The sequence below is a fragment of the Pipistrellus hanaki genome, assembly GCF_964339955.1.
Source record: "Pipistrellus hanaki genome assembly, chromosome: 1".
Lineage (NCBI taxonomy): Eukaryota > Metazoa > Chordata > Mammalia > Chiroptera > Vespertilionidae > Pipistrellus > Pipistrellus hanaki.
In genome coordinates this window covers 156,842,857-156,857,292 of record NC_140503.1, presented here as the reverse complement: position 1 = coordinate 156,857,292, position 14,436 = coordinate 156,842,857, and the positions used below count along the sequence as shown (strand labels likewise).

The window sequence follows — 14,436 nt, the reverse complement described above, 5'->3', positions numbered from 1 at the left end:
GACTATTTATGGAGGAGCTCCGGGTAGTAAAGAATCATTGCGCAAAGGCAAACAGCACAGAGGTTTGGCACCTTATCTCAGCGAGCAGTGAGGAATATGGACTCTGGAAAGGAGCCAGAATTATTCAGGGAGCACAACTTTTTTTTTTTTTTTTTTTTTTTTAGCAAAAAGCCAAGAGCTGGCCAAGTCAGCGATGATGCATAATTTATAGCTGACAAATATGTAGCTGCCACTTGTTTTCCTTCTATTAATCTACTCTGAGTATTAAGTACTCGGCTACCCTTGGCTCTGCTTACTGGAAAGCAACTGTACCAGGCTGGACTATCTGGGGGAAGGGACACCCTCCCCCAGAGGCTGCTATTTCAGCTAAGAGATTTTTTATGTCCTGAAAAGTGCACTGAAATGAATTCTTTTTATTTTTTACCCTGATCTTTGGGTATCTTGCAAGCCCAAACAGTGTCCCTCTCCTCTCTTTCATAAAATTATAAACAGAAGTGTTTACCCACCAACATAGGTCTCAAGTAGCACTTAACCTGGACTGAAGATTTTCTTGGCAAAAAACTGGAAATACAATACTTTAGCAAATACGTATACCATCAATATATGAAAAAGACAACAAAAAACAAAAAACATCCACAAAAACAACAAAAAAACATCTGGAAGTCATAAATGATTCCATAATGAGAAATGTTCTTATGCTTAAAATAAAGTACCACTAACATTTCCAGCTCCTTTTAATAGCTATTCAACCTACTTTAATACCATCAGGGGAATAGCCAGAAGCTTTTACAACGACCATGGAATGATGCTCAAAGGACCGGCGTTCTCTTCACATTTGGGATAAAATGAAATCTCATCGCTCACTTTATGGTGAGCTACTGAAGTCCGATAGAAGTGCCAAGTGAACCTTGGACTTAAAGACACTTCAAAAATGCTGCCTGTGTAGTGTGTGTGTGTGGTGGTGATGGGGGAGGGAGGGGGTAAGAGAACCCAGATTATGCATTAATACTACAAGAATTACTTGTTCCTTGAGCTGCATCCTAAGTAACCAGGGCTGAGTGACTAATCTGGTGTTCAGCTTTTTCGAAGTTACAGGGCCCATCGGCCACCAATTGTGTGGTGTGCGTGTTAGAATCTGCACACAGCAAATAAATATTTTCTTGATTAAGATTTATGACAGCTGCTGCACTTAGAGTCATAAAAAGGTAGGACTACAGGAAGTGTGATTCTGTGCTGGAAGCCTGGCATTTTCTTCACATGCACAGTGACCGAGCCCCCCGGCTGGGCAGCAGGGAACAGACTGGGGCTCTGCTCTCGGCAGACCTGGGTTTGCCGGGTGACAGCCGGTCACTGGCTTGGTGCCTGGCAGGGCCACCTCACTTCCCTCAGCCTCCATTTCCTGATCTCTGCAACCTGGCCATCACCCCAATCTGGCCAGGCTCCTTTTCAGGTCTGAGAGGAGGTCTGACAGGCCTCCAGCAGGGAGCTGGGAGCACAAGACACACCAGTGGGAGCCATCATTCTTCATTACTCCTGGGCACCCTGTAGTAATGAAGGAGGAGGAGTAAAACATTGGCACGTCTCCAAGTGCCAGAGAGAGGAGCTGGGGAAGAGTCTACACCTCATGCTCTGAGATGACAGGTGCTTCAAGAAAGGGGGAGCAGAATTTTAGGTGCACTTTCAAAAAATTAGAGAACAGAACCACTTGTGTCCCCGCCAGGTGCCAGCACCAGGAGGGGTTGGGGAGGGGGGGCAGGTACAAAGGCAGGCGGGCAGCAGGGTAAACCTGCGCTCACAACCAAAGAGGTTCCTGGTGGCCAGCCCTGGGGATCAGAGGGGGACGGCAGATGCTGAAGGTGTTGGGTGAGCAGAGGGTGGACTAAGAAAGGCGTGTATACCAGGCTACGTTTGGGTTTTATGCTGTCGGAGATAATGGAGAGCCGTCGAAGGATTTTAAACACAGAGTAATGGTGGCAGAATGTGTGCTGCTCTGCGGATGGGAACAGATGCTGGTGGGGAGGGTCCAGGCCTGTGAGTGGGGCTGTGCAGGCCACCAGGGTTCCGTCTCCGAACGAGTCCCTGGCTTTGGTCCCCACAGGGCACTGTCGTGCTTGACATCATACAAGCAAAATCCTGAGATTCCACACATATACACATTAATGTGAAAATGCATCATTTTATGATTGCTACACCTGAATTAGCACCAAATTAAAAGTAAGAAAATTAAAATATTTTTCTTTATTTTCTTTTCCCAAAAACATATGAATTTTTATTCATTCCTTTCAGCAGCATGGTTTGGGGCACCCACTCTAGGCTGGGCTCTGTGTAAGACATGCAAGCTTCCTGCTCCGAGAGAGCTGGCATTCAGGGGAACAGGTTCAAGTACGTGCAGGCCATTTTGATGTAATACACTAACGGACCACCTTGTGAACTAGTGAGCTGCCCGCCCTTTAGAGTTCAAATACAGCCTGAGAGTCAGGCATGTGGGAGAGGGAGTGAGTACCACCCAGGGTGGGAAGCTAAAATTGATAACCTCTGTAAGATTCTTCTCTTCTAACGAAGGAATCACATCAAAATTGTATTACTCTATTCAATAATACTATATGTCACAAACTACATATGTATGCCAGGGCTGTGCATTACATGTCAGCTGCATACGAAGAAAATTTACTCATTCATTTAAGAAATAATTTTTGAGAACCTACTGTGTGCTAGATAGTACCTAATATGTGCTAAACTTCAGTGGACAAAATAAGACCTCTGTCCTAATGAACCATACAGGACAGCTGATCAGGAAAAAAAAAAAAAAAGTCAGGTAGCGATATGGACTATGGAGAAAAATAAAGCAGGGTAAGAAAGCTGGAGAGAGGGGTCAAGGTCTGTTATTTTATATTAGTGGCCAGGTGCATAGGACTCATGAACTAGAGGGAAGGGGGTGGGGTGGGGAGGAAGAGGGAAGGAGGTGTGGCCTGCGGGGATCAGCCTGCTATGGGAGCACCACTCATCCCGGTCAGCTGAGCGGTGCTCCCACTACGGTAGCACACTGACCACCAGGGGGCAGCTCCTGCATTGAGTGTCCGCCCCCTGGTGGTCAGTGAGCGTCATAACGACTGGTCGACCATTGTTCTGGTCATTCTGCCTTTTGGTCCCTGGGCTTTTATTACATAGGATTGGGTGGCTAGGGAAGTCCTTTCCAATATGAGCAGAGACCAAGGAAACAAGTGAGCATGCCATCTATGGGAAGAGCACTCCAGGAAGAGGGAAAGCAAGTGCAAAGGTCCCGAGGCATGATTGTTTTGTAGCCTTTGAGGACTAGCAAAGAAGTCATTATACCTGGACTCAAGGTCACCCCATTTGCACATGTAGTATGTGCCCTGTACCACATGTAATGGGATATCATTCCTAATGGAGACCTATGTCAACTTACAGGAGCTTTTGGACTTCCTGGCTGATTTCCTACACACCAGGGGAGAGGTCCCTCCTGCACAGCCCCGCGCCAGCCCCCCAGCCATGGATACACTTGGCCCGGCAATCCCTCACCAGCACACGCGCATGCTCAGCCTGTCCTGCCGGGCTCTGACCATCCCTGAGGCCGCTCTTTCACTTGCCTATTGCCCGCAGAGTCCCGATTCCCAGGTTCTGGCTCCACTGGTCTCTGAACCTGCCACGGCTGTGTGGCCGGAGGCTGCAGAGTGGACTCCTGGTGTGGGTGCGGGGCTTATGCACAAGGGACCAGCAATGCTGCTCGGGGGCTGCCCCGGGGAAGCTGGGCTCTGTAGCAATAGACTAGCAGAAAGCAACTCTCCCTTCAGACGCTAGTCAGCCTCAGCTGGGGGAGGCACCTCGCCAGACTGTTCCACTCCGCTAGCCTTACAATGCATCCTGCACTTGTCTACTTGCTTGTCTGTTTCTCCTACCAGGTAATTACTGTTAAAATGTTAGGCACATTCTCAAGTACCAAAACATTTTTTAGTTTCAACTTTTGTTCTTTATACGTCCTATAGCCTCAGTTAAATGAGGGAGTGCATAAAGTCAATTTCACAATTATCAACTGAGATGTCACACATTAAACTCTTGTCAAAATGTGTGCCACATGAAAACACACTGAGTATTCATGTACTGAAATAAACAAACTGGCTCTTAGGAGAGGCAGTTTGGCAGATAGGGGATAGGTTTTAGAGTCAGAGAAGCGAGTTTAAATACCAGCTTAGGAGCTGTAAGATCTTTAGTGGGTAAACCTCTTTGTACTTTAGCTTCTTTTCTCTACTATAGGAAGAAGACTTCGTCAAGTTGTTGTGATGATTAAATAAAGAAAAATGTATAAAAACAGTCATTCCAGAGTAACTGTAAAATAAATGTTATTTGCATTTATACACTATCTTCCTTTTGCATTCATTCACTTGGCACGTGTTTATTGAACACATACTATGTCCTAGGCACAGGGATGACAAGAACTAACAAGATAATGGTCACAGGAATAAAAAAAAAAATTGTAACAATGTGGTGATGGATATTAACTACACTTACTGTGGGGATCATCTCACAATATATACAAATGTCAAAGCATATTGCAGACCTGAAACTAATATAATGTTAAATGGTAATTATACCTCAGCTTAAAGATCTGATCATAGAATTTAGCGTGGAAGGCAGAGATTGGACACATAAGTGCCAAGAATCATGCATGTGCTAAGAGAAATACCCAGAATGCTAACAAACAAATAATGAGAGAGCTCACCTTGCTGGGGCCTCAGTACCATTCCTCATAAGGGTCCAGGAACCACTGACTACGTCTGTCTGTCTGTCTGGGCTGGGCTTTTTCTATCCCCGGACTTTATTGATCCTGCCCCTTCTCTGGCTTCAAACAGTTGGAAAATCCCCCTCCGCTCCCCCCTCCCTCCTGCACAGGACACGGATAAGAAGCCTGAGTGAGAGCTTAGCAGAGCCAGGAACGACGAGGTCAGGGAGTGCACTGAATAATGCAGTTTGCACAGGAAGGCACCACACACTGTTAATAGAAGGACCACATGGAACCATAAATATTTACTGTTTGGCCTGACAAGAGAGGAAAATGGACATAACAAATTTTCAAAATCCGTGTGAGCCGCTTCAGTCATCTTTCAAGACTGGATGGAACCAGAAATAAATCTAAACAAATAAAGCCTCTCAGTTTTTCTGGTTCTAGTATTGTAACCAATAACAAAATCCTAAAGCTTCCACAAAATACAGTGAAGCTGAAATAACAGAGCCGTCCATTTCATAAATACTTGTTAACTGGGCCTATTTCAGAATCTATCTCAGACTTTCTCGGGGAAAAATGAAGTCTGCACTTAAGATCGTGTGATCAATATTAATTCTCAGCCTTGCCTTCTCTCCTTTCTCCCTCTCCTCTCTTCTTTATGCTTCTTTTTTTTTTTGAAGCAGGATTATTTATTATGAATGTCTTGTTTGTTATCGAAGGTATGCTCCTAAGCTCTCCTAAGCAGTAGGCTTAGAATGCATGAAGAATGTAAAAGTATCTTTGAATAATTTAATCTTCATTAACCTTATACTACTGACATAATACCTCCCCTAGATAATGTAATGTCCTTCCATGTAGTTAATAATTCTTACATAGTTTGATTTTTGACAAAGTGAAGTTTGCTTTTTGACAAAGTGACTTAAATATAAATTTATAGTTTTACTATTATGGATTTTGTACTGAAGCATAATATGTTTCCACAATAGAAAATAACTTACGGGAAGGAATCAAATAGAAGCGTGAGGTATAAACTCCATTTAAACAGAAGTCTGAAAATCTGTATTTTCAGGGGTAATTTTTAGAACACAGAATTTGCTAATTTTAAGGATGACTTCTTTCCTGGATCCTTTCAGTGGTTAATTTAGTTTAAAAATGAAAGACAATAATGTGATGAAGGCCTGGGGTGGGGCAGGGGCTCGGTGGAGGGGGGCAAAAAGAAGGGGGGGGGATAGGACATCTGTAATACTGTCAACAAAAAATATATATATAAAATAGCCGAAACCAGTTTGGCTCAGCGTCGGCCTGGGGACCGAAAGGTCCCAGGTTTGATTCCAGTCAAGGGCATGTACCTTGGTTGGGGGTACATCCCCAGTAGTAGGTGTGCAGAAGGCAGCTGATCAATGTTTCTCTCTCATCGATGTTTCTAGCTATTTATCCCTCTCCCTTCCTATCTGTAAAAAAAAAATCAATAAAAATATATTTTAAAAAATTATAAAATAAAAAAATAAATAAAATAAATAAACAAAAGAACATACCCAAATAAGTCATACTTACAGTGTCGGCATTTTGAAGTGACTCAACTTTGTGTTTCATTATCAATATGTCACTAAACAGATTTTAGTACAAACCATTTAAGAAACTCAGATAAACCATTTAAGAAACTGGGTAGCTCATTTGGTTAGAGCCTTGTCCCAACACACCAAGGTTGTGGGTTCGATCCCTGGTGAGAGAACATACAAGCAGCAACCAATGCATGCATAAATAAGTGGAGCAACAAATTGATGTTTCCCTTTCTCTCTCTCTCATCTCTCTCCCTCTAAAATCAATCAATAAAATTTTTAAAAAGAAGAAACTCAGATGAAATAGAAAATTTTATTAATATAATAAATATATAACTCTCATTCACCATTTGAGATTGCAGCAGACTCTTTCTGCATAAGATTAGTAGCATAACTATAAGAAATTGAAAAGATAAAAAATACAAGGATCAGCCCATTTTTACTTTTCAACACATTCGTTGAAACAAAACCACATTTAAGGCTGCAAAATGATTACTTAAAAAATATAGTTGCAGTTGCATCTGCATTTGCCTTGGAGAAGCAGACTCTGAGACAAGCCTCTCTTTATAGAGCAATTGAGGCTGAAGGTTAGGGCTCCTCATTCTAATGGAAATAAATACCGATCAAAACAAGAGACAAACCACCTTTCCCTAACAGGTGTCACTTGCTTTATCTTGCATGAAAGTGAGAGTTTATAAGGTGAATTTAATAGATAATAATATTAACGAAGACAAATTTGCCTTAATGGGCCTGGCTGGTGTGGCAGTTTGTTGAGAGTCATCCCATGCACCTAAAGGTTGCTGGTTCAATTCTCTGTCAGTGTATGTACAAGACAACTGATTGATGTTTTCCTCTCACATTGTTGTTTCTCTCTCTCTCTCTCTCTCTCTCTCACACACACACACACACAAATCAATAAAACCTATTTTTTAAAATTTGCCTTAATGGAAAATTAAACTGGAAACACTGTTATCTCGATTTTGGCATCTCAATCTGATACTATAGGAGACCTGAAATAAAATATTGGCTCAACAGAATTTGAGGAGCATTTACCAAAGTCTAGAATAGATTTATTTTTCATCGCTGAAATTTAGAAATTATTGTGGTATCACCAGAAAACTACATTAACTATTTCAGCTGTATAATGTTCTAGAAAGTGTCACATATATTAGAAAGTAAACGATTACATTACAAACAAGGGAAAGAGGTTTTAAAATGGAAGATGGAGCTTTCACAGTCCTTCAATAATGATGTATTTCCGTCAGTGCAAGAGGCATGTGCCTCCATGGGTAGAATGACAATCCCACACCTTGTGGGGTGATGTCTTTTTTCCTCCTCTGGTTATTTGTGAAAGGTGACACAAGAGCTTAATCTAGATTTTAACTCACTGCATACTTTTATCTCCTAGCTAAATTATGATGATGAGCATGATTATTAATAGTGAATGCTTAAGGAGTGCCAACAGTGGGCTAGGTGCTGATTACTAACTGCACATGGGTAGCACATATAAAAATAGGTCCTGGCACGTAAAAAAGGATTTGAGATTCTCTCCCCATGATGCAGCCACGGCCACAGGAGCCAGCCACAGAAATACCAAGGCAAATGGAGTCCAGGGTGAGTTAAGTTTGTGTGCCAGTTGGGATTTATGAGTTAATGTTATGAAGTTGACATCCATAAAGGTTGACGTGTGATGGCCCTGCACCCTTTGAGCGCATAAAGAATAATAGGCACACGAGGGAAGAACTGAGAAGACCTCTCCAGGAGGCTGGCAAAGCAATTTTCTTTAAAATAACGTTAACTGGCATGATAAGTAGGTGCTTGCTGTGATCAGAGGAAGAGAGCAGAGGAAGGATAAATCCAGAAGAAAACAAAACAACGATATCCTGGGGAAACTATGCTCTGAAAAAAGGTACTTAGGGACAAGAAAAGAATGTCAGCTTGCTGCGTGGGTCCCAAGGAAGGCAGCTGGAAAGAAGAGACGAAAGAGATGGCACAGAAAGAGGCCATTTGTGAAGTCAGAAAGAGGAAGCATTCCCCCACTCTTAGTGGACTGGGTTAATTTAGAAGTACCCATGACAAGAACAACTAGAGGAATATGAGGAGCCCACAGCCATTAGTTTCCAGCATTTTTATGGCAACTTTTACAGGAATGTGCATTTTTCTATGAAGGGTCCACAGCTTTTAGATTTGTAACCTGCTAGATTATAAAACTCTATGGAGGCAGGGGCTGCAGCTGCTATTGAATCTCAGCTCCTAGCCCAGTACCTGCACATAGTAGGGCTTCATATAAGTTCTTGAATAAACCCATCACTGAATTAGGTCCGTGCCCAACAAAGATTAGGAATCATTGGGTTAGAGAGAGAGTTCTATGTATAATTAATATATCAAGGGTAGATTCCAGGTTGAGAAAAGCTTTAACTCTGGCCAAAAAGAAAACACAGTAAGAAGGAAGGTGGAGTTGGAAGCACGAGGCAGTAGCAGATGGCATACACACACAAATGAAAAATGAAGCTGAGCACATGGAATGAAGGCCAGAGTTGGGAGCAAGGGACCCACATACTCAGGCCGGCCTGGCGATGCCCTCCGAGGACAGCAGGGAAGCCAGGCAAGTCACCAAAACTTTAAGACATAGACAACATATGGAGTGAGATATTTTTTCCATCTTGTTTACTTAAAATAAGACACAAAACCCAGAAAATGAATGGGATTTAATAACTCAAACTGATTTTGTGTTAATCTGAAAGTTAACGACATAATCCTCGTGAGAGAGCCACTAAAACTCACTGGCTATTTCAATCACGCAACAATGCATAAAATCATGGAAAACCCAACCAGTGGCGTTGATGTTTTGTTTTATTTTTAATATATATATTTTTTTAATTCATTTCAGAGAGGAAGGGAGAGGGAGAGAGAAATAGAAACATTAATGATGAGAGAAAATCATGGATCCACTGCCTCCTGCACACTCCTCACAGGGATTGAGCCCACAACCTGGGCATGTGCCCAGACTGGGACCTCCCAGTTCACAGGTCAATGCTCAACCACTGGGCCATGCCAGCCAGGCAATGTTCTATTTTATTTTTAAGAAAAAACCTAAAGAAAAATCTCCAATATTGAAGTTTATTGTGCAAGTAAAAATCAAAGAATTGAAAAAAGTGAAAGAATAGCGTTCTTACATTTTCTCAAGTAATATTTATGTCCTCATATTTATCTTTCCACAGTTCTGTCCCTTAATCTTATTACCCCTTACTGACAGGCTAACAACGCTTCCCTGTACGCTCAGGAATATACGAACAGTTCGTCACAGTCATAGTCTCACTTGTTAGCTACTCACCTCAAAATGCTGGCTGTGGCCACTGTCTTCATTTTCTTTGCTAAAAACAATAACAAAAAAGTGTCATGAAGTCTCAATCTGTTTTATATCAATGTTTTTTCACCCAGTGAAATTATAATTTACTTTAAAAGTAGGCTGAGTAGCTCTAAATACAATTCCTATAAAATTCAAACCCAAAAGAAAACAACAAAGTAATAAAAATAAAACAAAAGTAGAAATACAAACATGAATATGGCATTTGGTTTTAATAGCAGCAGGGCAGATTTTTTATTCTAAGTATTTCCATTGCTATAAAATACTGTTGGTAAACATACAGTCCATTAATTCTATTCATTTTAGTTCTTACAATGCACATTGCATTAAGTAAAAACAAAACAAAACACCTATTCAAACTCATAAAAATATGAGCAGAAAATTCTAAAATTACCTGTCATTGGACATCAGTTCAATATTATCAGGTCTAGCCCTCTCATGAGATGGTTTGGAGTTGAGACTTTCCATATTCTGTAACAAAACAAATCATTGGTTGCCCAATAGAAATGGTAAGAAATATACAGCAGCATACTCCGTAATCTTTCTGTTTTAAAGAAGAGTAGTACATAATATGTAGATATAACTAATTCTTGCCCTTGCATTTCTATGTTTGTTAAAACTAGTAAAATTATGACAGTTTATTATTATACACTGCTTGCATAAAAGTGCATATTAAATTTTATCATTTCTTTAACAAAGATATCTGACAGCATCATAGGAATGGACATTTTGCCCTATAATGTGCTTGTTAGGTACTCTCCACATTTTATAACTAAACATAGCAAAACCCAGGTTGTCAGAATATGAGGATGGCATTAGAACTAGAATAGAGGAATATGACCTTGAAACTGATCAGAAACTGATGGAACACTCACTCTTTATTTAACAACTTTATCACACATATTGCCAATAGGGTAATATATACCTACGCTGTAAAATATCCATAAAAAGAAATAGGGTTATCTTAAGAACCTTTCTGCAATGTTTAATGTTAATCTTTATATCTGCTAAGATAACAAATACAAATGGGAAACTTCCTTTGAATGGCATGTAGTATTTCATGCTGACCAGGAGGGCTTAATGCTTATCAGGAAGGATATCTGCAAGATTTTTTGACTGCCTCTGTGAATACCAGCCAATGCTTTCTACAAACAATTCGGATGACTGAGCACAGAATAAGTAAGCATTCCCCATGAAGGAAGAATATAAATAATCAAACGAACACGTTTACATTTAGCAGAGTCAAAAACATAGCTGCTGCCGAAACCGGTTTGGCTCAGTGGATAGAGCATCAGCCTGTGGACTGAAAGGTCCCAGGCTCGATTCGAGTCAAGGGCACATTGGTTGCGGGCACATCCCCAGTGGGAGGTGTGCAGGAGGCACTGATCGATGTTTCTAGCTCTCTATTCCTCTCACTTCCTCTATGTTAAAAAAAAAAAAAAATATATATATATATATATATATATATATATATATATATATTTTTTTTTTTTTTTTAAATAGCTGCCTTAGAGACATGAATTCGAATACCACTAAACTCAAAGATTCTTATCTGAAATGAAGGTCATGAAGCATAATTCACCTATTCTGTGTCATTGAAACAACAACCAACACATGTATTAAAGCAACATGTATTCACCTACGTATTGATAACCTTCCATTATGAAAAATTCTTTACAAAGTAAATGTGATTAAGGATTACAATAATCCCATGAAACTGACTATATTGAAAATCTCCAAAACAATAACAACATATAATTAGGATAGAAAATGAATATTTGACTTGGTAAATGGATGAATTATTTTCCTTTTATGTGGATTTGGCCAGCTTGTCTTCAATTCTTAAAGTTTAAAATCGTAGGCTTCATCAAAGAATAGAAACAAAGGGAAACAGCATAATATAATAGTTATAATGGTGGCTCTGGAGTCAGAATGTTTGGGTTTGAAGCCTAGCTTTATCATTTACCAAATATATGACCCTACTTGACCCTCAATTTGCCCATCTGGAAAATGGAGATGTAACCTTACTCGACACAGGGGTGGCCAGGAGATTAAATGATATAATACAGTTAAAGTGCTATTAATAGAATAATACCTAATATACTTAATGAATATTAGTTGTTGTTCTTGATGATATTATTATTCTTTCTTAAACTATGAAATCCCCAAGGACAATATTTTACTACTATTTGTCCACAGTTAAGAAGATGTCCCAGGAACTGAAAAGACATAGTGTTGGTGTTTGCTACTGAACAAGGATTTACATGCTTAGATAACTGACATCGTTAGATAATTTTAGAATAAATCTGAAAACTGTAAAAAAATGACAACAATTATATTCCCATTTTTATACCTCTAAAGCTTAAGTAGTTTAGGTTATAAGAAGCCTCTTCAAAATGGCTCTCATTTAACCAAAGCAGAATTGCTCTTCTTACCTGGATGTGATCTTCCTGATAAAGAGTGATGTATCTATGACAAAGAATCTTTGTTCGTTCTCATAGATAATCTTTAATAGATTATCAAAATCTTTAGTGTAAGATCTAGTGCAATAGTATTAGGTTTTCCTAAAGTTCTGAAACATGAATTCTTAGAGAAAGCATAACCAGATCATTTTAGAACAGTGTTAATGACATACATTTATAATGATATGCAAATGACTATTTCCAAAGACATACAAATCAATAGGTTAAGGCTAAGAAATATTCAGAAGGGGAGAACAGGAGATAAACCATAATAGCATTACATAAATATAAAGATACTTCCATTAGATGATGTCAGAAGATTGATTTTTTTCCTACAAAGATAATATACAGAAAGAACCGAGATATAACTGAATAGGTTTTGAGAAATATATATATATATATATATATTATATATATATATATATGAAAGTATAGATAGGTGTGTTATACAATAGGAAGCTTTACAAAAAGCAGTTGAAAATGTGAGAAAGTTTAGCTGATCTCTAGGGATAAAACAACTAGAAACTTCTTCAGCTCCCTCCCCCTCTCCACTTTTTAAAAAGTGTTTGGTCCAAATGTTTAAGAACTCCCCAAGGACCTGAGTTTTTATAGATGTAACTGACAAATGGTGACTTTCCATATTGTTCAGTAGTCCTCCCCCTAAAGCTTCATAAGAATTCCAGCTTTCATGCCGTCCTCCGCACATTTGAGACTGCTGAATATTCATGGTCTGCTTTTACAAAGCAGCATGCAAGTACACAGTGTTCCTTTGCTAAGGTGGTTGGATTGCCCTCCTATACCTTTTGGAAACAGGAACATGTGAAGAATGTGTTACAACTGGCAGCCTACCTCAGTTTTTTTTTTTTTTTTTTCTTCTTTTTTTTCAGAAAGAAACAAACAAGAGTAGTAAAGATCTATGAATGCATTAATACCTATTTCCCTGGGAGCAAAATGTTTTATAAATTCTGACTTCCATTCTTGCCTAGGATTTAGGGAGGTCAAATTAAGATAAGAGATAATCTCCCAATTTCTCCACTTCCCTGAGGTGGGGAAAGGGAAGAAAGTATTGTACAGGTCAAAATAAAGGCTGAAATATAGAATGTTTTCCTTGTATGAGAAATACACTACAGGACTTTGTTTTATGAGAAAATACTGGCTCAATGCCTTTTGAAGGTGTTGAACTGTCTTATGTATAAAACTTCTCTATGTGTGATGAGACTAGTTCATTAATATTTTCATTTATTAAAGTTAATAGAATTTTTATAAAAAATGTTTTATTGCATTAACTTTTAATATTCCTTCTAAAGTTGTAATCTTTTAAGAAATAGCAAAGAACAGAGTATGACTTTATAATTATAATGAAACTGCTTCTTGAGTTGTATATTTTTTTTTAAGTCAGGTAAAGCCTCACTTACAATGCGGAAAATTTTGCCTCATCTAAGTCCTACGAGTGACTTTCAGAACACACACATTTGCTATGACATAATTTATATGGACAATTTTTGAGTGTCAGAAGGAAGTGTTACTTAAGAACTACACTTTTAAATTATAATAGAACCCCAAATTAAAAAAGAGAAAGAGCCTCTAAAACAGCTTTAGGCTGTGGACTTTATTTTCAATTCTTACCCCCAGTTCTGTTTTGGCCTTGAAGCTAAGGCTCAAAACCTGTTTGACCACTGAAGCACATGAAACCACTTGGAGCAAAAACAAATTTGTCTTCTAAAACTGTAAAATGCTGACAAAGCCTTTATAGAGGACACCAAGAAAAAAAAAAAAAGAAAGCCTTTTCTCAATATACAAACAGCTCAGTCTGAAGGCTGCATGGAATGCTGCTAGTCAAAACAGGCTCATTATTCTAACCTTGAGCTCTAGGAGGAGAATATTTGATTTTTCTCATTAATGGCAGATTTGAATCTCTTTGTGTACCCTTTGTACACTTTATTACCTAAAACTGTACAAATTAACCCATATTAAAAAATAACTACCGGCACTGAAAGAGATGCCTCTGGAAGAGCTTGCCAGCTGTCCACCCAATTCCACCTTTTTTTTTTTTTTAAAAAATAAATATATTTTATTGAATTTTTATAGAGAGGAAGGGAGAAGGATAGAAAGCTAGAAGCAATGATGAGAGAGAAACATGGACCAGCTGCCTCCTGCACACCCCCTACTGGGGATGTGCCCGCAACCAATGTACATGCCCTTGACCGGAATGGAACCTAGGACCCTTCAGTCTGCAGGCCGACGCTCTATCCACTGAGTCAAACCGGATTTGGACTGCACAGCCACATGCCTGGCAAGAACACATCC

At 39.4% G+C, this 14,436-nt stretch overlaps 1 protein-coding gene across 5 annotated transcripts in view; it reads right to left on the bottom strand.

Annotated features, from left to right (window-relative positions):
- FAM13A (family with sequence similarity 13 member A) overlaps window positions 1-14,436 on the bottom strand; it is a 238,005-nt gene that overhangs the window by 32,555 nt on the left and 191,014 nt on the right. For all 5 annotated transcript variants that reach the window (XM_084881811.1, XM_084881812.1, XM_084881813.1 and 2 more), the window contains 2 exons: window positions 10,062-10,138; window positions 9,635-9,674 (listed from right to left, as the gene is read on the bottom strand). In XM_084881811.1, coding sequence (XP_084737937.1) covers window positions 9,635-9,674; window positions 10,062-10,138 — 117 coding nt within the window. The remainder of the gene's footprint in view (window positions 1-9,634; window positions 9,675-10,061; window positions 10,139-14,436) is intronic.